The 22,137-nt window shown below is 53.6% G+C and overlaps 1 protein-coding gene across 3 annotated transcripts in view; it reads right to left on the bottom strand.

The window, feature by feature from the left end:
• ALPL (alkaline phosphatase, biomineralization associated) overlaps positions 1-22,137 on the bottom strand; it is a 63,163-nt gene that overhangs the window by 13,526 nt on the left and 27,500 nt on the right. The window contains exons 1-4 of one of the 3 annotated variants that reach the window (XM_065929993.1): positions 16,367-16,527; positions 7,065-7,228; positions 1,820-1,939; positions 1,409-1,524 (exon numbers count right to left, since the gene is read on the bottom strand). In XM_065929993.1, coding sequence (XP_065786065.1) covers positions 1,409-1,524; positions 1,820-1,939; positions 7,065-7,125 — 297 coding nt within the window. In that variant the 5' untranslated portion in view covers positions 7,126-7,228; positions 16,367-16,527. Of the gene's footprint in view, positions 1-1,408; positions 1,525-1,819; positions 1,940-7,064; positions 7,229-10,721; positions 10,860-16,366; positions 16,528-22,137 lie in introns of those variants that run through there. The other 2 variants (XM_065929995.1, XM_065929994.1) reach the window with 2 other exon arrangements.

The following is a 22,137-nucleotide window of genomic DNA, read 5'->3' as shown; positions in this document are numbered from 1 at the left end:
GCCTTGGCCCACCCTGCTGCCCCCCACCCCCACTCACAGCCCGGGGCCTGGACATGAGGGAGACAGAGGCCTCCTGCGGTCTTGGCTGAGCCCTGCTGCCCACCGAGGTCCCCCGCCCCTAGAGCCTCCGGATCCCCTAGCTGCCTGCCTCCTGCCCACCCCCGTGCCCTGGCAGCCAGGGTAGCAGGAAGGGGCAGGAACGCAGTGTTCCAGCACCTGGAGACTCGTCGGGCAGAGGGGTGAGACCTGGGTCAGCTCTCCCTAGGTCTGGAGTTCCGGGAGCCAGCAAAGGGTGGAGGAGGCAGGTGAGTGTGGAGAAGGGAGTGGGTTCTTGAGGGAGGCAGGGAGGCTGGGGAAGGGGAGGGAAAATGAGAGCAGGGCAGGATCTATGAGGAGGAAATGGGGACCCCCTTATTCAGACTTCCCTGGTGGCTCAGACGGTAAAGCATCTGCCTGCAATGCAGGAGACCCGGGTTCAACCCCGGGGTCGGGAAGATCTCCTGGAGAAGGAAATGGCAACCCACTCCAGTGTTCTTGCCAGGAGAATCCCATGGACGGAGGAGCCTGGAAGGCTACAGTCCACGGGGCCGCAAGGAGTCAGACATGACTGAGCGACTTCACTTTCCTTTCCTTTTATTCAGACCACTGGTGGGGACCCTGAAACTACCTGCCCACAGCGTCTTGAGGACCACCACCACTACCAACAACAACCCCCGTGACAGAGCTACCAGCTTCCTTCTGAGCCACCTTGGGAGAAATGAATATCACAGAGCCCCGTGCAAAGAGTACACACTGCCTGATTCCATTCTCATCAAGTACAAAAGCAGGAACAGCTAATTTATGGCATCAAAAGTCAGGAAGCAAGAACTGGAGGGGACTGCGGGGCGGGAGCCCCGGCTGCCATCACGTTCAGTTTCTCAACCCCAGTGCCAGCCACACAGACACGTGGAAAGTTGGTGAAAAATTCACCCCGCACATGTGTGCCCTTCTCTCTACGCTTGTTGTGCATCAGTAGATTTTAAAACCAGTGAGCTGAAATCCTCAAAATCTTAGGAAGCAGCTACCACTGTCCTTTCTTCATGGTGGGGCCCGGAGTCCCCGGGAGGGCTGACCGCCTTATCAGTGGGCTTGAGGGGTCCAGCGGGAGCCACGACCCTGCCCTTTCCTCCCTGGTGGCTCAGAGGTTAAAGCGTCTGCCTCCAATGTGGGAGATCAGGGTTCGATCCCTGGGTGGGTAAGATCCCCTGGAGAAGGAAAGGGCAACCCACTCCAGTACTCTTGCCTGGAGAATCCCATGGACCGAGGAGCCTAGTGGGCTACAGTCCACGGGGTTGCAAAGAGTCGGACACGACTGGGCGACTTCCCTTCACTTCCTCCTGGGAGGGGGAGGCTCGGGGCGGGAGCTTACCTTGGAGAGGGCCACATAGGGAAACTTGTCCATCTCCAGCCTGGTCTCCTCTCCGGGGTTGTGGTGGAGCTGACCCTTGAGGATGCGGGCGGCTGTCACCGTGGAGACACCCATGCCTGTGGTGGAGGTCGGGGGGCGGTGGGGAGCTCAGGTTTTTGGGCTCCCAGCCTCTTCAATCAGGCCTCTCAGGCCCCCACAGCTCCCCAGCCTGGGGCCGAGGCAGGTTCAGCAGGGGGCACAAGACCTTCCCTGGTTGGGCAGGGGGCACTTCCTCCTTCCCTCCCTAGACCCTCAGGGTCCACAGCCTGGCCCCACCCCCATCCTCGGCAACATGCCCCCAGAGGCCAAGCCTCTATAACACAGCCCCCTTTACCTCTGCCTGGCCCCCTGGGCCCCCACCCCAGGCCTCACCATCTCCCAGGAACATGATGACATTCTTAGCCACGTTGGTGTTGAGAGTCTGAAGCCTCAGGGCATTTTTCAGGGTCTGCTGAGCTTGTTCTCGCCAGTACTTGGGATCTTTCTCTTTCTCTGCAGAGACAGAGAGGCAGAGCTACTCAGCAGGAGCGGGGCAGCTCCCCCAGCCCCAGCCAACACAGACCTCAACTTCTCATCATGATGGCAAGGCTGCCTGCAGTCAGCAGAGCAAGCAGTCGTTGCCCTATCCCGGACAGCCATCCTGAGGTCTGCCCGCCTCTGCCAGGCCAAACCAGCCTGAGGACTCTGGGTCTTCTCCCCACACCCGAGAGCGGAGGAACCAAGGCTCAGAGACACCAAGCGACTCGCCCAAGGCCACACAGCTCTGGCAGACACTGGCAGAGCTGGGCTTCACTCCAAAGCTCCTGCTCTTTCCTTCCACCCAGTGGAGAGACGCTGTGCTCAGGCAGCAAATGAACAGTGCGAGCACAATCAGGAGGGCAATGTTTAACAAGAGAACAAGCTACTTCCAACGGCAGGAACCCCCAGATGTATCCCGGCCATCAATTATAAACTCTGCTTGGCTTATTCATTAAAGCAGGCTCAGCAGGACCCTGACTCAGCAACAGCTATTTAGCAGGGCTGGAAAGCAAGGCTTGCCTTTTTGTTTACCGTTTCAAACTTAAAGGAGTCACGTACCTCACTCCTGTGAGTGCAAATTGGCCAAGAAGGTGCTCTGTGTCCCTAATTCCTGGGAAAACCAGGAATGCCTGCTTCTCTGTCTGTCTCTCTCCACCCCCACCACCCCCACCATGTCCATGGCTTGAGTCACCAATTTCCCAGTGGAAAGAACACTCTAGGGCTTGACAGTCCTCGCAGAACAGCTGCTGTGAGGAGCAGCTGAGCTCCCGGGTCCTCACTCTCCTCCCCGTCAGATGCGGGTGTTTGCACCTTCAGGGTCTCACGAGGACAGGATTAGATAAGGCAGCACACGGCCCTACAGGAGAGGACCAACACCCCACTCCCAACATCTCCACGCCAGACCCGGATTCCCCTTTCCCTCCAAGCAGAGGCCCCAGATCCCCGTCCACGGGGGTCAGGGCCCTCCCACCACCTGCTGCTTTCTCCTCTGTGCTCAGGCCCCTCCAAACCTGCCCATCACGGCACAGAAGCCTCGAGAAGGGCCCTCCTCGGGACACTCTCTCTCAATGGCCCCCATTGCCCGGAAGGACGGCGGAGGCCAGGAGAGGTGGGAGGGTCGTGTCCAAGGTCATGTTACACATTCACGACTGAAGACACAGGCCTCATCCCGTGGCCCGGCCCAGGCCCAGGCCCGCAGGGCGGGTGAGGAGCGCAGCTTTCCTGTTGTACGGCCGTGCTGGGTCTCTGCTGCTGCACGCGGGCTTCCTCTAGTTGCAGAGCGCTTCTCGTTGGAAGGGAAGCATGTGGAATCCTCCTGCATGGGACCGAACCCACGACCCCCGCACTGGCAGGGTTCTCAACCACTGGACCACCAGGGACGTCCCCACAGCGCTCCCTTCTTAGGCACGGTGCCCAGGCTGTGCCAAGAGCCTTCCCCTCCCCGGCAGCCTGACGGAGTGGCTTCCTCCACATTACGGAATGGGGAAACTGAACACCCTGAGATTTGAGCCGCAGAGGAACCAGGAAACGCACGCTCCTCTTGCGTGGGGCAGGCAGTGCGGGCAAGGACACGAAAGGAGGCCGTTCTCAGCTCAAGCCTGGGAGCCGTCCGTGCCCCACCCAGCCCGCAGCGGCCCCATCCTCACCCCGACCCCTCAGCCCACCACCTTCATGCCGGCAGCCCCCAGCAAAACCCCTCTCTTCCAAAGCTCCCCAAGTTTAGACCTCCCGGCCAGAGGCTCCTGCTGGAGCCCAGAGAACCGTGGTCCTTCCATCCAGCTGAACGCCTTTATGCAAGTTCCTGCCACTCGAGTTTCTGTTCCAGGAAAACGAGGGGACGGAGCTACTCACAAGCAGCTCTAGGATTGAAAGACGTAAAGCCTGAGCAAGTGCCCTTGGCCAGTGGTTTTGTTTTTTTAAACTTGGGTTTTCAAATAGAAGCTTTTTTTAAATTGAAGTACAGCTGATTTACCACGTTGTGTCCATTTCTGCTGTACAGTAAAGTGACCCAGTTCAGCCCAGTCCAGGCGCTCAGCCGTGTCTGACTCTTTGCAACCCCGTGGACTGCAGCACGCCAGGCCTCCCTGTCCATCGCCAGCTCCCGGAGTTTACTCAAACTCATGTCCATTGAGTCAGTGATGCCATCCAGCCATCTCATCCTCTGGCGTCCCCTTCTCCTCCTGCCCTCAATCTTTCCCAGCATCAGGGTCTTTTCCAATGAGTCAGCTCTTCGCATCAGGTGGCCAGAGGATTGGAGTTTCAGCTTCAACATCAGTCCTTCCAATGAATATTCAGGGCTGATTTCCTTTAGGATGCACTGGTTGGATCTGCTTGCAGTCCAAGGGACTCTTAAGACTCTTCTCCAACACCACAGTTCAAAAGTATCAATTCTTCAGTGCTCAGTTTTCTTTATAGTCCAACTCTCACATCCATACATGACCACTGGACAAACCACAGCTTTGACTAGATGGACCTCAGTTATTCACAAATCTCTTTCCCCCATATTCTTCTCCATTACGGTTTATTCCAGGATTTTGAATATAGTTCCCTGTGCCGTACAGTAGGACCTTGCTGTTTATCCATTTTATATGTGAGAGTCTCCATCTACTGACTCCCAGCTCCACGGGCGAGTGGTTTTGATCAGGGACCTACTAGCTGTGGGCAGGTTTCAATGAACACAGTGCCGAGGCTTTGGTCAAGGAGCTTCTCTGGCCATTTGGGTGCCGTCTGGGCGGTGATGACCTTCTGCCTCTCCTGCCCTCCCCCGGCAGCTGGCACACGCCCGGGGGCCAGGCTGCCGTCAGCCTCCCTGTTCCCGTTGCCTCTTCTCCGGGTGAGCCCTGTACCTGTTTGCCGGTTGCCTGCTCTGCCTGCTCCGTGGGCAGCCGGGAGTCTGGTGAAGGTGCAGCCTTGTCTCTCTCACCAGCGCCATGCCAGGGTCCAAGAAGGGTCTGGTGGGTGTCAAACGGACTTCATGGTCTGAGGAGTGGTTTAGGCAATGGTGGCTTTGATGCTCAGGAAGCTATTGAGCATCGGGAAGCTATTGTTTTTGGAGACCATTAAAAGACACTCGGAAATCCTTGTGCCGTAACGAACGCTACACGAAGAGTACTTACCAGTACGTACGTGTGAGTCCATCTATACGAGGCCCTCAAACAGGCAAAACTCGTCTAAGATAGCAAGAGGAAGCCTAGACACTTCCTTGTCCCCGCTTGGGGCCGGGCGGGGGGCGGCACAGGAAAGTTCTTGGCGTCTCATGACTGGAAATATCCTTTCTTGATCTGGGTGATGGTTACATGGGTCCCAAAATATGTCAAAACTCATCAAGCTGTATATTTAAGATCTGTGCACTTTGCTTCAAGTTATATATCTAATTACTTTTTAAAAGATTTTTTTGATGTGGGCCATTTTTAACTTCCTTATTGAATTTGTTACAATTTATCATTTGTTTTAAAGCTTGGAGTTCTTGGCCATCTTAGCTCCCTGACCAGGGATCAAACTCATACCCCTTTTGCACTGGAAGGTGAAATTTTAACCACTGGAACACCAGGCAAGTCCCCTATTTTTTTAAAAAAGGAAAAGGCCACGATGTAACACTACTACACACCCATCAAAGTGGCTAAAATGAAACAGACACGAAAAATTAAAGAGCTGAATATTTGAAGATTTCTCATTTTGTCACTTTTTCATCTTCTCTCATTTCATCCATCTTTCACCCAAAAAGGCTGTGAGTGCTGAGCAAGCAGGAACGCAGTCCCAGAGCGACCTCAGGCCCGCAGGGAGTCACGCTGAGCGGCATCACGTGAGCACGGCCGGAGCAGTGCTGGGAGCCGGGCAGCCAGGTTCAGGCCCCAGGCCGGCTGCGGATGCGCTGTGTGACCTGGGAGGCCAGTCCCTGCTCTGCACCCCAGTTTCCTCATCCATTGAAATATATTCTGCCCATGAGCACCTGCTCCCTGCCTGACACTGTGACTGTCCCCTGTAATTCCCACAACAGCCCTAAGGAGGAGAGACCAGTATCTCCTCTGAGCAGATGGAGAAATTAAGGCTCAGGGAGGGCAAGTTGGGGGACTCCTAGTCACATGAAGAAAGCCAAGGAAGACTCCCCTTCTACAACAGACACTGAAATGCTCAAGAAAAAAGCAACTGAGAAGAGTATATAGCTTGGAAAAGGAAGGCAGAAGGGGGAAAGGCAGAAAAAGCAGAAGGCAGAAAAGGGGGGCAGAAGGGAAATTCCCAGGAGGCAGAAATTAAGTCGGAATTCAAAACCATGAAGGCAAATAGGAGTTGATGTTGAGGGACCCTTGGGGTCCCCAATCAGATACAGAAGAGTTGAGACTGTTTTCAGGTACATGTTTTGCCTGGGAGCTATGGAAGGGTTGGGGAGAGAAAGCCAGGCATAAAATGTGAACTCAATTCCAAACCTGAAGGACTTTCCTGGTGCCGCAGTGGATAAGAATCCATCTGCCAGTGCAGGGGACACGTGTTCGATCCCTGGTCCAGGAAAGTTCCACGTGCTGTGGGGCAACTAAGCCCGTGGGTCACAACTCTACAACTAGAGAATCCCGTGCAAAGCAACGAAGACCCAGCACAGTCAAAAATAAATCAGATTATAAAATACTCCAAATCTGAGCCTGAATTGAAAGTGTAAGAGCCCCAAACTGAGAAACTAACATAAACACTCTTACAGAACTGATTGCAGAATCAAACACTGTAAAAACACTTTCTGATAGGAAACATAAATTACAAAAAGAAAAAAATAAATAAAACTCCTTGAAGGTGAATTTTAAAGCAAGAATTACCAAATATAAAGAAATGTTCTATCAGCGGTTTATAGAAGCGTTTATAGAGTAAGTTCTATTTCAGATTCCTAGCGATAAGAGAGACTAGAAACAGCAATTAAAGAATAATATAAAAGGAAAAAGACTGACTTTTCCAACACAAGCACATGTAGTAGCTGGGATTTCCTGCTCTGAACGTTTGTTTCCAGCTCTTAAATCCTGCGGATGAGTCTATGACCCTGGCCACAGACACTGCCTTCATCCTATCCCACCCATCCCAGGTCTCCCCCTCCATCCACCCTTGCCCCCAGTCCTACCTGGCACTAAGCAGCTGGTAAGACAGGTACCAACGGCCAGCACTAAGAACGGTGAGATCATGGCGTACTCCAAGACCTGCTTTCTCTCTGGAGCCCAGAGGTGTGATGGATGTGGGTGGGAGAGGTGGGCTGCCTGTGGTCAGCAGTTAATTGATGTCCCAATCCTAGAAATTTAAAAAAAAAAAAAAAAGACATGAAAGTCACAACTCCAGAGGTCATCTGTTCATTCACTTATTTGTTTGTTGATTCATTCATTTTCCACTTATTACAGGAGGCTAGGCATTAGGATGCCAAATCTAAGTGGTCCCTCCCTCAGGAAGCTTAACCACACAAAGAGCTGTGGAGGCATAAATGAGTTCTATGCTGCCAACTGACTCCTTCTCATTCCTCAACTGAAGGCCCACTTTCCACCCACCTGAAGCCCAGAGCCCATCAGAGTTCAGCTTTTCTGTGTAGTGATTCTCAAACTGCAGGGTGCATCAGAATTTTCCAGAGGGCTTGTTGAAACAGATTCCAGTACCCCCAACCCTGGCCCAGAGACCCCGTTTGCATTTCTAACAAGCTCCCAGGTGCTTCTGCTGCTGTTGGTTTACAGGCCCTACTGTGAGAAGCTCTGCTCTGGAACATTCGTCTTCAGCCTTGAATTACAAAACAAAGAGTCCACCTTTTCTCGTAGGGCACACCTACATGTGCTCTTATAGGACAGTGGTATTTGCTATGATCTCTTCTACAGCTTGTCATTTATGGCAAGAGATATAAAAACCATACAGGCAACATACAGGACAAGATTTTCTTACAAGTGTGACCATTTCTGAATAGTGACATTTTAGATGACTGATTACGTTTTCATTGCTGTTTTTCCAAATTTTCCTTCTGTGTTGAGATGTTACCTTTATAATTTTTTTAAATGTTATTTCTTAAAAAGGACTGAAAGGAAACACACCAGAATGTTCACTGTGGTTTCCCATGGGTAGTAGGACTGTGAATGACTATTTCTGAGCAGTGTACTAACTCTGTTGAGAAATGTACTGACCCTGTTGCGTACAAATGTTACTGGAAGATGAGGAATTTAAAACGGCAAGAGTTGCACTGTTAGTATTTTCACCAAAACCAAGATAAGAATGATTATTTCATTTGTTATGGGAAATGACACAACATTCTACCCACAACAGTGGCATGTGAGATAAGAAACCAGTCTACACCTGGAAAAGGGCCTTGATTCTTGATTCAACCCTAAAACGGTGCCCGGGGGTAATTCCCTGACAGTCCAGGGGTCAGGACTCTGCGCTTCCACTACAGGGGGCATGGGTTTGATCTCAATCCCACATCCCTCAATGCGGCCAAATTAAATGAATCAATAAAAGATGCCTGGGGCATTCCGGTACCCACAGACAGGGCTCGCCAGCACTCCATCCCACAGAACACCCAGCGTGCATCAAACACGGCGCCCAGCTGGATAGCCCCGTGCTGGGGCGGAGCAGGGGGCGGCCGTGCAGGAAGGGAAGCTCAGGAGTTGAATGGAAGTGGCCTCCATCTAACAGCACTTCACTCTGAGTGGTGGGATTTCGGATGACTTTTAATGCTTTAAGTCTACTTTAGTTTCCAAACATTACTACTGTCTATTCTAACATCAGAAAAAAAAAAGTTATTAAATTGATATACAAAATGAAGACAATCATTGCACGTGCTTCTCTGCTTTTTTCTGTTTTGTTTTTAATTTTTATAGGAGTATAGTCGCTTTACAAAGCTGCGTTAGATGTACTTTCTGCTTTGAAAGCAATTCCTTCCTGGTCTATTTCACCCAGCACACGGAGCGCTTCTAAAAGCGGGGACCTTGCCTATTTGTTTGTACGCCAGTGCTTGGTATAGTATACATTTACATCAGTTGAAAGTCAGTGGTCCAAGAGCTGGAGGTCGGGAGGAGTCACCCCCAAATCCTCCGTTTTTGTGTGCGGAAAAGTCCAAGCGTTGGCGAGGAATTGGGATTACCAGAGGATCTGTTCACTGCTGGTAGGCAGAGAGTGGTGCAACCACTGTGGTAAACCAGTGGTATCTATCAAGGGGACACCATGCATATGCCCTCTGACCCATTAGCTGCAACAAAAATGCACGTGTGTTCACCAAAAGACGTAGGTAAGAATATTCACATCAGCCCTGTTCATAATGGCCTCAAAACTGTCCATCTTCGGCAAGATGGACAAACGCATTGTATGGGTTCACGAGAAGGAAATCTACACAACAATGAGAATGAATAATTGAGGAGAATATACATCAACAAGGATGCCTCCTGTAAAGGTGAGCTTGAGTGAAGGAAGCCGACCCGGGAGGATATATCGTGACTCTAACGATGGTTGTTGCTGTTTAGTCGATAAGTCAAGTCCAACTCTAAAGTTTAAAGCATATGGGCAGGAAGACATTTGGAGAACGGTTGGGACTGGTGCTGGGGGGCTCATGATACAAGCCCATACATTGAGGAATAGGACTTACTCAACTGTCTGCACCACAGATCCACGACAGACACATCAATAAGGAAAAATGAAAGTGAAGCTGGCCCCAGGAGCCCTCCAAGGCCCTCCCGGCCCTGCCTGGCTATTCTTGTCTCCCTCCTCTGCTAGCCTGACGCTCCGTGAGAGTGAAGACCATCTCTTCCCCATCACTGACTCCCAACCCAGGGCACGCAGAATTGGCTCCGTAAAAGTTAACAGTGAAAAGTCCCATGATTCAGGATGGAATGCTCTGAATTTTGGCCCCAGGGCTGTGGCTTTGAGAAACGTCTGTTCTGAAGACAAATAGGTGCCTTTTCCCCATTGCCTCTGCCTGGAAAGGAGAGGAGGCAAGAATCTAGGAAACCAGGGTCTCCTAGGAAACTCCGGGGCCAGTTGCCCTCATTGGCTCCTCCTCTCAGCCCCCACCCGGACTCGGAGGCTCCAAGTCCGCTTCTGGGTGGGTGGCCCTGGACGATGGGCTCGTGGGGTTCCGTCTGGGGCTGCAGGGACCCCGGCTGCCCACCACTCTGCCAGCACTCAACCAGTTCAGAAGGGAGCCTCCGGGTGTGTGCCAGCCTCCCCACCACCACCACCCCCACCTCCCAGCCAGACCGTCTCTGCCAGGCTCACAGCTCCGGGCCCTGATTATGCACAGCAAGCGTGCAGAAGTTCTGGCTGGGCTCCGGCCCTGCAGGAGGAACGGCTACTTGGTAGGTTAGCGGAGGAAGCGGAGGCTGGGCTTTGGCCCTGAGGACTGACTCAGCATCCTGGGACAGAGGGCCCAGGAGCCCCTTGAAACTGGGCAGAAAGCCAGCCCTGGATTGGGCCTCAGAAGGTCCAGGACACACGACAGAGTAACATGACTGATAGAAATCACTGCCACTTCTCGGGCACTCAGATCCAGCCCTGTGCTAACGACAGTGAGTATCTGTGATCCCACTTCAGATCCCGGTTCACGGTCAGGAAACTGAGCAAAGGCTCTCAGCTAGTCCGCGACCAAGCGCGATTCAATCTCCAGCGGACTCAACCTCTTGGGGCCTCAGTTTCCCCACCACGGAGAGGGAGAAAGACCAGCGTCCACACTTCCCCCTCCCACAAGAGCAAACAGAAGCCACATGAATCTAGGGCAGGATCTCTGGCTGGGCAGGAGTCAGCCTGGGGCGAGCCCTACCTGAGGGGCTGGGCCAGACGGGTGAAGAAGCAGACCAAGGCCAAGGTCAGCACCAGGAGGAGGAGGCTGAGAGCTGCTGTGAGGACCAGGTCCAGGGTGGGGGACAGGAGGGCCATTGGAGCCAAGAAGGCCCCAAGGAGCCGCCAGCACACCCCGGAACACTCGGTCACACGCGCCCTGGATGCCTGCTCCAAAGCCCTGGGTCAGTGGCCCTGACCTGGCTTTGTTCCTTGGGGTTAATCTTTGGGGATTAGCCCAGGAGGCGTGAAATGGGAGGGGGGACAATCCCTGAGGTTCTCCTCCTCCAGGCCGGTCCATCCCCACTGGAGGCTTGGCCGTTCCCCCTGCCTGCCCAAACATTTACTGAGCACATCCTATGTACCCGACTCCGCTCAATGGACTAAGGACTCAGTGGGGAACAGGACAGACACAGTTTCTGTTTTCCTGGAGATTCTTGACCAGCCCGGAGAGGAAAAAGCACCTACTACGTGTCAGGCATCGTGCTGGGCACCTTGTGGGAAAAAAGCACAGAAGGAAAGGAACCCCTACCCAGGGTCATCGTCTTTTTATTTTCTTTACAACACTAACGGATGATGCTGCTTTGCCAAAAGAGAATTCCTAGAAGCTTAAAAAAAAAGGTATAGCCAAGACATGGAAGCAACCCAAATGTCCATCAACAGATGAATGGATAAAGAAAATGTGGTACACACACACACACACACACACACACACACAGAGGAATATTACTCAGCCATAAAAATGAAACCATGCCATTCACAACAACACAGATGGACCCAGAGACCATCATACCAAGTGAAGCAAGTCAGATAAAGACGAACATCAAACCACACTGCCTACACATGAAATCCAAAAACAATGATCCAAATGAACCCGCCCACAAAAGAGAGACAGATTCATTGACCCAGAAAGCAAACCCAATGACGCCTTTTCCAGGCCACGGGGGAGGGACAAATTGCACAATTGTTTTTTTCCCAGCACCAGGAGCTGCTCCAACCATTTCCACGCCCAGGAACCTGTGTCTGCACTGAATCAGCCAGAGAGGTGAACCCTTGTCCAGCATAAGAGCAACTGTTCTTACTTAGCACCAACGGTGTGCCAGGCCCCACTTCCAGATGAAGGAAAAACAGATGCTCAGAGGTGCAGTGATGGAGTTGGAATTTGAACCCGGATCTGCTGGCCATCACAGCTGTAACCCCAACCCCAGCACTGCTTCAGGTCTGGGACTGTACCAGCCCTGCAGGGCGGCAAGGAGGCTTCAGTCAAGTCTCAGGCAGGTGTGCAAACCCAGCCATCACCAGAGAGGCAGCCCACACAGGCTGGAGGGAGCTGAACCGCCCGCTGCCTAGAGGGGCCCTTCCTGCTTCCGAAGTGTCCCCAACCCCCTTTCCATTTTTCTTTGGTGGTAATGGTTTAGTTGTTAAGTCATGTCTGACTCTTGTGATCCCATGGACAGAGGAGGCTGGCAGGCTACAGTCCATGGGATTCTCCAGGCAATGGAGTAGGTTGCTATTTCCTTCTCCAGGGGATCTTCTTCTCAACCCAGGAATCGAACCCTGGTCTCCTGCATTGTAGGCAGATTCTTTACCAACTAAGCTACAATGGAAGCCCTTCATTTTTCTTTGACTTCCAACAACCTCTCAAGTCAGGATGGTGATTATAGTTCCCAGCTTATAGATTCAGAAGCTGAGGTTCAGAGAGGGGAAGCCACTGGGTACCCACGGGGCCTGGGTGCCAAAGACACCAGGCCTTTTCCGATTATATGTCCAGCCTCCTGGGACACCTCGGATCCCATGGTACAGAGCACCATGGGCTCTGTAGGCGGAGATGCTTTTACCCTCTTGGTGCCAAGGGAGGACCTTGTTCCTGGCACCAGAAAGCCCACTGAGCTAAGAAAGAAAACAGGAAACTCATCGCATTACTCCCTTAAAATTTTTCCTTCTCTCTTTGCATCAGATCCTCACCACATCCTAATGACATAGGCAGGGTAGATGGGGGGGAACAAGGCTTATCAGGAGAGCCGTCCTGAGCTGTCACAGCCAGCAAGTCTGGTCCAAGTCCCAGCTTCATCACTTCCCGGCTCTGTGATGCTGCTCAGTCCCTGCATCAGAGAGCCTGCTGCCTTCTCCTCCTAACATCTCTCTCCCATTTAGGAGACCCCAGAGGCAGGCCAGGCACTGAAATGTGACGTCCCTCCTCTTGCATGTGCATATGCAGTCGTGTCCGACTCTTAATGACCACACGGACTGTAGCCCGCCAGGCTCCTCTGTCCATGGAATTCTCCAGGCAAGAATGTTGGAGTGGGTTGCCATTTCCTTCTCCAGGGCATCTTTCCAACCCAGGAATCAAACCTAGGTCTCCTGCATGGCAGGCAGATTCCTCACCATCTGAGCCACCAGGGAAGCCAAGAATACTGGAGTAGCTTGCCGTTTCCTAGTCCAGGTTAGCTTCCCAACTCAGGGAATGAACCCGCATCTCTTCTGTCTCCTGCATTGGCAGGAGGATTCTTTACCTCTGTGCCACCTGGGAAGCCCGTACCTGGTCTTACTTTCATCCTTATTAACCAACTGAGAGCTAGATACAATTCTCCCCCTTTCCAGGTGAGGGGAAAAGGCCCAGGGGGCCGCGGTGACGATGATCCAGGGTTACACCGATGGGAGATGCAGAGCCAGGCCCTCACAGGGCTCCACGTGGGGCCTACCCGGGGGTCACCCCCATTCCAGACTCTCCCCACCACAGCTCACCCAGGAGCCCTCCCCGCCCCCACTCAGCTCTCAGGCCCGAGATGCCCTCTATAGCTCCCTACTCACCGACCTAACGAATCGATACGAGGCCGCAGCAGTGTTGCCTTGGACTCCCGAGCAGTACACCGTGGGAGCATTTATTCGTCCTCCGGGAGCCCCCAGTCTAGAGGTCACAGTTCAACAATGTCTGGGCTGGGAAGGGTTCTTTGACCAGCTCTTCCCAAATGTCCCAGACCACAAAAATCACTTTGGGTGATTGCAGAAAAGTCCTGTTCCCAAAGGGTACCCAAGGAGGTGTAGAGCCTGGCAAGTGTATGAGGGAACGTTATGGGGTGATGGAAGCATTCTTTACAATGATCTGGGAGGTAAAGTGTATAAATACGTAAAAATTCATCCAGGGGCTAATAACCCCCACCTTGCCTGAATTGTGGGCTTCCCTTGTGGCTCAGCTGGTAAAGAATCCGCCTGCAGTGTGGGGGACCTGGGTTCAGTCCCGGGGTCGGGAAGATCCCCTGGAGAAGGGAAGGGCTACCCACTCCAGTATCCTGGCCTGGAGAATTCCATGGACTATAGTCCATGGGGTCGCAAAGAATCAGACGCGACTGAGTGACTTTGACTTCACTTTGCCGGAATTGTGAATTGTTAGGTGAGAAAGGTCTGCCGATATTTGAGTTTAGGAAACTTTGGGAAAGAAAACGTGTCCTGGGGATGGCTGCATTCAAATTTTAAAAGAAATTAAAGAGACATAACAACCTCCACCCGCCTAATTAATTCTTAGCCCCCACCCCCACCTCAAACCTACTCAGAATCTCCCAGGGCAGGGCCTGGCAAGTCATCCCACGAGCAGATTAGTTTGAGAAACACTGCCTTGGAGATGATCCCATTGCCCAGATGGGAAGATTAAGGCCTAAAGAAGAGGACAGACTTACCCCGGGTCTCCCGGCTGCTCCTCCCCATAGACGTGCACCAGAATAATCAGAACCAGCCCGGAGCCAGTGCCTCTGGGCTGTGAGCTGGGCCCGCTTGGCTTTTTCAAGGAACTGTGACTGAACAGAAGGGCTAAATGTTCCCAGTGCTTCCGATGGGGGGCGTGGGGAATGGGATGGGAGCTGGAGGGGGTCCGGCACCACCAGACCGGGCTGCAGCAGCTGCCTGGGGAGAGGGAGCCGCCGAAGATCAGCCCAGGAACACTTCAGCTGCAGGGTCAGAGAGAGGGGACACGGAATCGCTCTCGCAGCCAAGCCCAGCGTCCCTGGCAAGCCTTGCTGGCTGGGAGTTTATTCATTCAGGACGGAAGTTATTTACGGTTGCTGCCATAAAGCAGCCTCTGGGTGAAGGGCTCTGGAAGGAATGTGTGGTGGTCAGAGTGGGCTGCAGGTCAGACCCAAGGACAGACTTCCTTGGGAGGGCGGCGGGCCAGGTGCTGGGATAGAGTGAGACCTCTAGCCACTGCTGACAGCACCCCATCTTGGCAGAAAAAGACACGGGAGTGCCTGGGGAGGCGTGGTGTCAGCCCTGCCTGCTGCCAAGCCGTGGCATCTTCAGAGCTGTAATAAGATGCCAGCTTTCTCTCCACCACCACCTCCACCCCCCACCCCCACGCCCAGGCACCTCCAGCCTCAGCCCCTCTGCACACTGCGTTCCCTGGCGTGGAACAGGTCTTGAATGTTCCCTGCTGTCCACCCGATGAAGTCCTCCCATCACCCTTCCCCCTTGACCTCAGCTCTGCTGAGCCGCCCAGCACCCCCCGCCTGGGACCTGGCGGGAGTTACAGCTCCTCCCCTAGAAGCTGGGTGCTCAAGACCTGGAGCACGTTTATCAGAGTCTTAGAGATCCACGGGTGATCGCTCCTCACCACGGGGTGAGCTCCTAGCGAGCAGTGATCTTGCTCTGTGGATGGCAGCCGCCCCGCGGCTGGCAGAGCCCCAGTGCACAGCTGGCCGGCCGGGCAGGAATGTGGGTAGGCCGGTGGAAGGGTGGCAGGTCAATGCTGAGGACTGAGGAGGCGGCTCGGCAGCAGGAAGCAAGCCCTGGAGCCAGGGCTCCAGGTTCAGAGCCCGCTCCGCCCCTCAAGCCCAGGGAAGGGGGGTGGGCTCAGGGCCAGTGAGCCTACCCCTGGAGCCTCAGGCGTCTCATCGGCAAAGTGGGAGACTGAAGCCACAGGGTCGTTGTAAGGATTGTATGAGTTGATACACAGGACGTGGCAAGCAGGCAGTGAGTGTCGCCTGGCAGCCACGGCCGCTGGGCAGCGTGGGGACGGACTCGGAGGCGAGTGGGCAGGCGAGAGGCTGGCGCTGAGAACACAGACCCTCCCCTGCCCACTCAGCCACTTCCCCCCGGGCGCACCACAGACCTGCCCACCCGGGAGGTCCGGGAGCTCTTTCTCGCTCTAAGACTCCAGAAACCGAAAAGCCTGTCTGGCTACTGGGCACCTCCAGCCGGGGGAGGGGTTAGTTAAGACGTGGAGGTTCCAGTTCCTAGAGTCAAGGGGTGCCGCGTGTCCTGAGGACCAGATCCGCCTGTCCGTCTCTCTCTCACAGACAAACCACCCAGCTGGGGACCTGCCGCTTTCTTTCCCTCTTGAAGAAGAAAGAGGCCACTCTGGGTCAGCGGGGAAGCTTCCATGGAGCGGGGAGGAGGAGAGCCAGGCTGGAAGGATGGCAGGGTTAAAATGAACAGAGAGAGCGAGCGCTCCATACAGGGAACCCGAAAACGCAAAGGCAAGGAGGCAGCAATGTGGCATCTAGAGGTCGGGCTGGGGGCGGAAGGCAGGGGACCATTGGTGACAGAGGACAGAGTCAGCCAGGACAGACCACAGAGCGCTTTGCTCCCCGAGGTCGGCGGGGTCAAGGGCAGGCGCTCAGCAGGCCCCACCTGACTTACATGCCTCTTGTTGACCCATTTCACAGATGAGGACTCTGAAGCTCAGATGGTCCGCCGCTCGCCCAAGGCCACACAGCAGAGCTGGAACCGAAAGCCTCAAGGGTCTGAGTTCTAGAGCTGTCGGTTTTTCTGCGGCTCTCTGGGGCGCCTGGTCGAGTCTGGGTGCCACACACTGGCTCCGTGGGCAAAGGACTGAAGCCAGTCAAGGTTCAACCAGAGGGAGGAGAGCTGGCAGCAGGGAGGTGGGGGAGGGAGAGGGCAGGGCCCAGAGGAGGAGGCCTGGGGACGCCGTGCCCAGGGAGGCCAGAGCACCTGGGCAGAGGAGGGTCCGGGACGCTCCCACACGGGCTCCCACCCTCCCACGGGAAGGACGTGTTCCCAGGCCACCTTGCTCAGGGCCAAGCCTGGGAGCTGAGCGGCATGGGGATGGGAGATGTGTTTTATACCCGAGGTGTCCACCGTCTCTTGCCCTCGGGCACCCCACTCAGCACTCACAGCGGGAGCGCCTCTGGTACCAGAAGATGAGCTGGCCACGCTTACTCTAACAGCGGACAAGAAACGAAAGCCACAGAGAAGGTGTTCAACCTCCCGAGGGTCACACAGCGATCAACAGAAGGAACAGGTCTCCCCACCAACCAGCTAAGATTTCTGGGGCTATTATGGGAAGCAAAGGGCAGTCTGTGATGCACAGCATGGATGCCAGTGTCTTGGAATTCCAAACATTAGTGATTCCTGTCAACTGAAAAGAACATTTCAAATTGAGCCTATTCTAGAAAAATCTTTATTTTACATACTTGGTCATTACATTTGTGATAAAAATAGCATATCTTTTCATAGCTCTTACTGTGTGCCAGACATTGTTCTAAACACTTCACCTATATTAATTCATTCAGTCTCCACAATAGCTTAATAGGTAGGCACTATGATTACACCCAGCTTGTTCAGTTCAGTCGCTCAGTCGTGTCCAACACTTTGTGACCCCATGGACTGCAGCACGCCATCACTAACTCCCGGAGTTTACTCAAACTCACGTGCATTGACGCCATACACCCCAACTTCCAGGTAACAAAACGGAAGCACAGAGAGCTTAAGCACTTGATCCAAGATCACACAGCCAGAAGGCGAACAAGTCAAGAACTCAGCATCGCTTGTGGATGTTCCTGCCTCCCAGGGCCAAGTGTAAACTCCTGAAGCAATCAGGGAGGTTAGAAACAAACCGCGTCTTTTCTACCTGCAATGTGTACGTGATACGTGTGTGGGTGAATGGAAGACACACAGCTACCACCTGACTCATATTCACGATACGCTCTTCCTGAATGTGCACCTCAGCCCCTGCGGGAGGGCTTCTTACCTGGACTTCATGAAAGACAGGTGAGATGACTTGCCCCAGGTCACACTGAGTCCACGTCTTTGATCACAGGAGGCCTGTCAGGCAGAGGGGACCACCCAGGGCGTGCGGGGTGGGGGGGGAGGGGTGGACCTCGGTTGGAAGCCTGGCTCCACCCCTGGACACACCCCTCCTCCCCCACCTCGGCTGGCCCTCCTGCAGGACCCTGCACCACCGTGGCTGCTCTCCCTGCCTGCCCCCCGCCGCCCCACATGCCCTGGCAGCCTTCCCCAAGGAGAAGAAACCTCCATTCCACAGACGGCCCCACACAGGCCCTGAAAGTGGGGGCGCTGAGGCGGCTCTGAACTTCAGAGAAATGGACCGTGAACTTGTAACCTTCTGGGTGGCAGCCAACACAAGCAGTATCCCCGGGTGGCCGGTGTCTGGTTTCTCCAATGCCCGGCTCCCATCGGAACAGGAAGGGCACGGATGTTCCAGAGACAGGTCTCACTGCCCCGGGCCCACAGTAACAGCGCTCCTCACATTCCCAGGGAACCTTCCAGCGGCTGGTGGCTCCGGGCACTCCTGCACTTGATATCCCTGCTGACTCTGGGAGGGCGGGAATGCACCCTGCACCTGGGCAGAAAATATGGGCCTGCAGAGGTGAGGGTCCCAACCAAGGTGAGCACGGCGGAGCAGAGCCCCCATCGCCTGCTGGCTTTGTGACCTTGGGCACGTCACTTGCCGTTTCTGGGCCTCAGTTTTCTCACAGGTCCAAAGGCAACCATCACAGTGCGTACCTGTATCACTGGGTTAATCATCAGAACGAATTTCACAACAAACAGTAAGACAAAGACCCAGGGCTTGGCCCACATTAAACACTCAAAGTAAATGTTAGCTAGTAGGAGAAGCAAGAACAAGCGTGCCGGGCACTGAGTGCTTCCCGGGCCTCCCCTCGTCTAACCCTCCCGACACCACACACTACGGGTGATTGTCGCTCCCGCTGCACGGAGAAGTTCAGTGGCTCGGCCAGGGTCACCCAGCTGTCAACAGGAGGGCCACTCTGAAGAGGGAAGGGAAGCTCAGTGCATGAAGCACGTGCCAGGGGCTTTTTGCTCAGCCTTCCAAGAACCCGGCCAGGTGGGAATTACCAGCTCGGGTCAGAAGAGAAAACTAAGGCTCAGAGAACTAAGGCAGGGGGTGCAGGGTCATACCACAACCACGTGGGAGAGCTGGGATGCAGGCCAGGCATGTCTGGCTCCGAATCCAGGGCACTGGCCCTCCCAGCTCAGTCACATGCAGGACAACTTCCACCAGAGCCACCATCACGGACAGCAGATCCCGAGGCCTCAGCCACCCCCAGGACAGGGGGCCCTGCGTCAGCGTGTCCTGTGACGTGTGTGTGTGTGTGTGTGTGTGTGTGCACACGTGCGTGCAGCAGCGTCCTGAAAGCGCGCAAAGCAGGGCTCCCATTGTGCGTGCGTCCAGCCCCGTGACCGCTCCTCACGTCAGGCTGCTGCCTCTGTCCCCAGACCGGCTCCTCCTGGGCCTCCACGTGACTGCAGCCTCCTCAGGACCTCTCCCGCCTGGAAGAGGCACTTAAGGGGGGGCTTTCAGCCACACCGGTCCCCTCCCTCCGGGGTCAGCCCCTTGGGTTTGTAAGTTTACACAAAGGGGCTGAGACGCGTGGTGATTGCTCAGAGTTACAAGTCAGAGTCCTGGCCGGTTACTCAAGGGCTGTTCTCGCACCTGTCAAGCAGGGACAATAAATGCCTCTCCACTTCCAGTAATGGCTTCTTGAGAGGGAAGGCGCTCTACAGACTGTCAAGAGCTATGCAGGTTTCTGTTTCTATGGCTTTCTGCTGTTTCCCCTTCTGAGAACTGAGAACCACCTGGATGGTGTGACATGAGGGTGGGGGGCAATGGGGAGGTGTGCTGTGTGGAGCCAGAAGATAAAGCAAGCTCTCAGCAGGTGGAATAGAGAGATGCAGAGAATCTGACTCTTTGATGACACTGCTTGAGCCCCTGGAAACAGCCATGCCTGAAGCCTACCTCTGAACATCCAAGTTACATGAGCTAATTACCTCCCTGTATTGCTTACCTTGGATTTTCTGTTATTTGGAACATAGAACCTGAGCTCAGAACTCCAGTTTAGCCCATTTTTCTCAGCTGCTTACATTGTAAACAACCACATCATGTCACTCAGCTAGTTGTCTCTATCAAAGGAAAAAATCTTGCAAATGAGTTAAGGATGGATCAGTAAGTTTCAAGTGGATGATAAAATGAGGCCAACTGATACAAGTTAGGTCTTTGTGGAATCTATTAACTTGTAGAATCCTAGAAAGTCCATGGGGAGGATTTGCCTAAAAACCCTACTACATGCAAGACTCAGACCGTCCGCTTCCAACAGGTTGTTGTCAGTTGAGTTTGACAACTCTTTGACCACCTGGTCCCAAGTGTCTGCTATGTGCCTGGTCCTATGCTGAGGGCCACAGGTACAATCAGCCTTCCAGGCCCTTCGGTCTAATGATGCTAGGTCACCAAACACATTTTCACTATATTTTACACAAAGCCCTAGGAGGCTGGCCTACAAGGGGGAAACTGCTGCACCCATTTCACAGAGAAGGAAATAGAGACTCAGAGGGGTGTAGGGACTTGCCCAACTGCTAAAGAGGGGCAGGGCAAGGCCAAGCCGCTGGATCTATCTGACCCCAAACCCAGTGCCTTTTCTCCCAGCCTTTTGGATGGTAAGGATGGTGCTGGGACTGACATTTCTTTGAGGTAGCTTGTTCCACTTAGGGGCAATCAGAGGGCTTCGCTGGTGGCCCAGTGGCAAAGATGCAGGAGATGCAGGCTTGATCCCTGAGTTGGGAGGATCCCCTGGAGGAGGCAATGGCAATCCACTCCAGTATTCTTGCCTAGAAAATTCCATGGACAGAGTGACTGGCAGGATGCAGTACATGGGGCCACAAAGAGAAGATCATGACTGTGCAACTGAGCATGCCTGCACAGGGCAATCAGAGTGGTTTAAAAAGCTAAAGAAAGCAGGGAAGCCTAGTATCATGGGCTTCCTGTTTGTCCTGAGGGCCTTGGCTCCGTGAGAAGCCCCAGTACTCAGGCCCATCCGGCTTTACAGGGCTCTCCTACAGGGCTCACTTCCTGCAGGCTGTGGCCAGAGAGGGTTCAGCCACCACCCTAAAATCCAGGCTCCAAATGCTTTCATGGGCAGCCCGTGGCATCCCAAGTGAGCTGTCCTATTGCCTCTGTCCAGTATCTTTAAGATCCAACTAACACGGCCTCAACATTCGTCATTTGACCACTGCTTACTGAGCACCTATTATATACCAGGGGCAAATCCCTGCTGGGGGGGTGAGCAGACAGCAAGAAAATAAGTAAAATCAGTAGGATAATGCAGGAAAATAAGTAAAATCAGTAGGTAATGGTAAGCAAGATGGAGAAACAGAAGGCAGGGAGGAGAGGTGGTGTTTGCAGGGGAGTTTTTGTTGTTGTTTTGGGGTGGGTTTTTGGTGGGTTTTTTTTTTTTTTTGCAGTTTTAAATAGAGAGATCAGAGAAGGTCTCACCAGGAAAACATCTCACTGGAACTTTGCAATAATCCCACACAGTTGAGAACTGCAAATAAGGAAACTGAGACTTCAGGACTAAAAAGTCCACATACGCCGATCTAAGCAGCCGTGGAGCTGAGATTCTGGTGCACTGATACTTCTCCCTCACCAAAGGTTACTAGCAGCCCTTTTGCAGCCACATGTTCAAACCTGCAAGAGTAAACGGCAGGGCTGGGGTCAGCCCCAGTGCCACAGTCTGGAACCGCCTTTTAGCAAGACCTACAACTGCTTCCGCAGGCCTCGCTCTCCAGCGTCAGCTCCAGGCTTGTTGACTCTCAGTTCTCCTCTTTGCTGACTCCGTGTCCTCTAAGACTATTGCTCTCCTTCCCAGAGACCCTCTGGCTCTCTCTCTCAGGTCACTTGAGCCACTAATTGTCCAACCCACCCTCGTTCTGTCTCCTCAATTAACTTCTGGCCCATCACGAAACCTGTATTTGCATGAAACCTACAAAAAACATCTTGTGGAAGGCCTAGGGCAGGCAGACAGCTGGCATACGTGTGGAACGGGGAGGGGGCATTCTCACCGAGTTTTCCCATCTGGATTTGTTCAGTAATCTCCCAAACCTCAGACTAATCTTTCTGAATATGAGGCAGAGTGGGAAAGGCCTTGGCCTTGGAGAAGCTGGATACAAGGTTAAATCCTGCGGTACGGCTTTGAAAGTGAGTTTATGTCTGAGGCTGCAGTTTCCTTATCTGTAAGACAGGGTTACATATTCTCATTTTGCAAGGTTGTTAAAACATCCTGATTTTGCAAGGCTGTTTTAAAGATGAAATGCAATGGAGAGTTATCTGTTAGACAATAATATTGGGTAGTATTTTT

The sequence above is a fragment of the Muntiacus reevesi genome, chromosome 3, assembly GCF_963930625.1.
Source record: "Muntiacus reevesi chromosome 3, mMunRee1.1, whole genome shotgun sequence".
NCBI classification, from domain to species: domain Eukaryota; kingdom Metazoa; phylum Chordata; class Mammalia; order Artiodactyla; family Cervidae; genus Muntiacus; species Muntiacus reevesi.
Note: the sequence above shows the minus strand (reverse complement) of the source record. Positions and strands in the feature narration are given on the sequence as shown.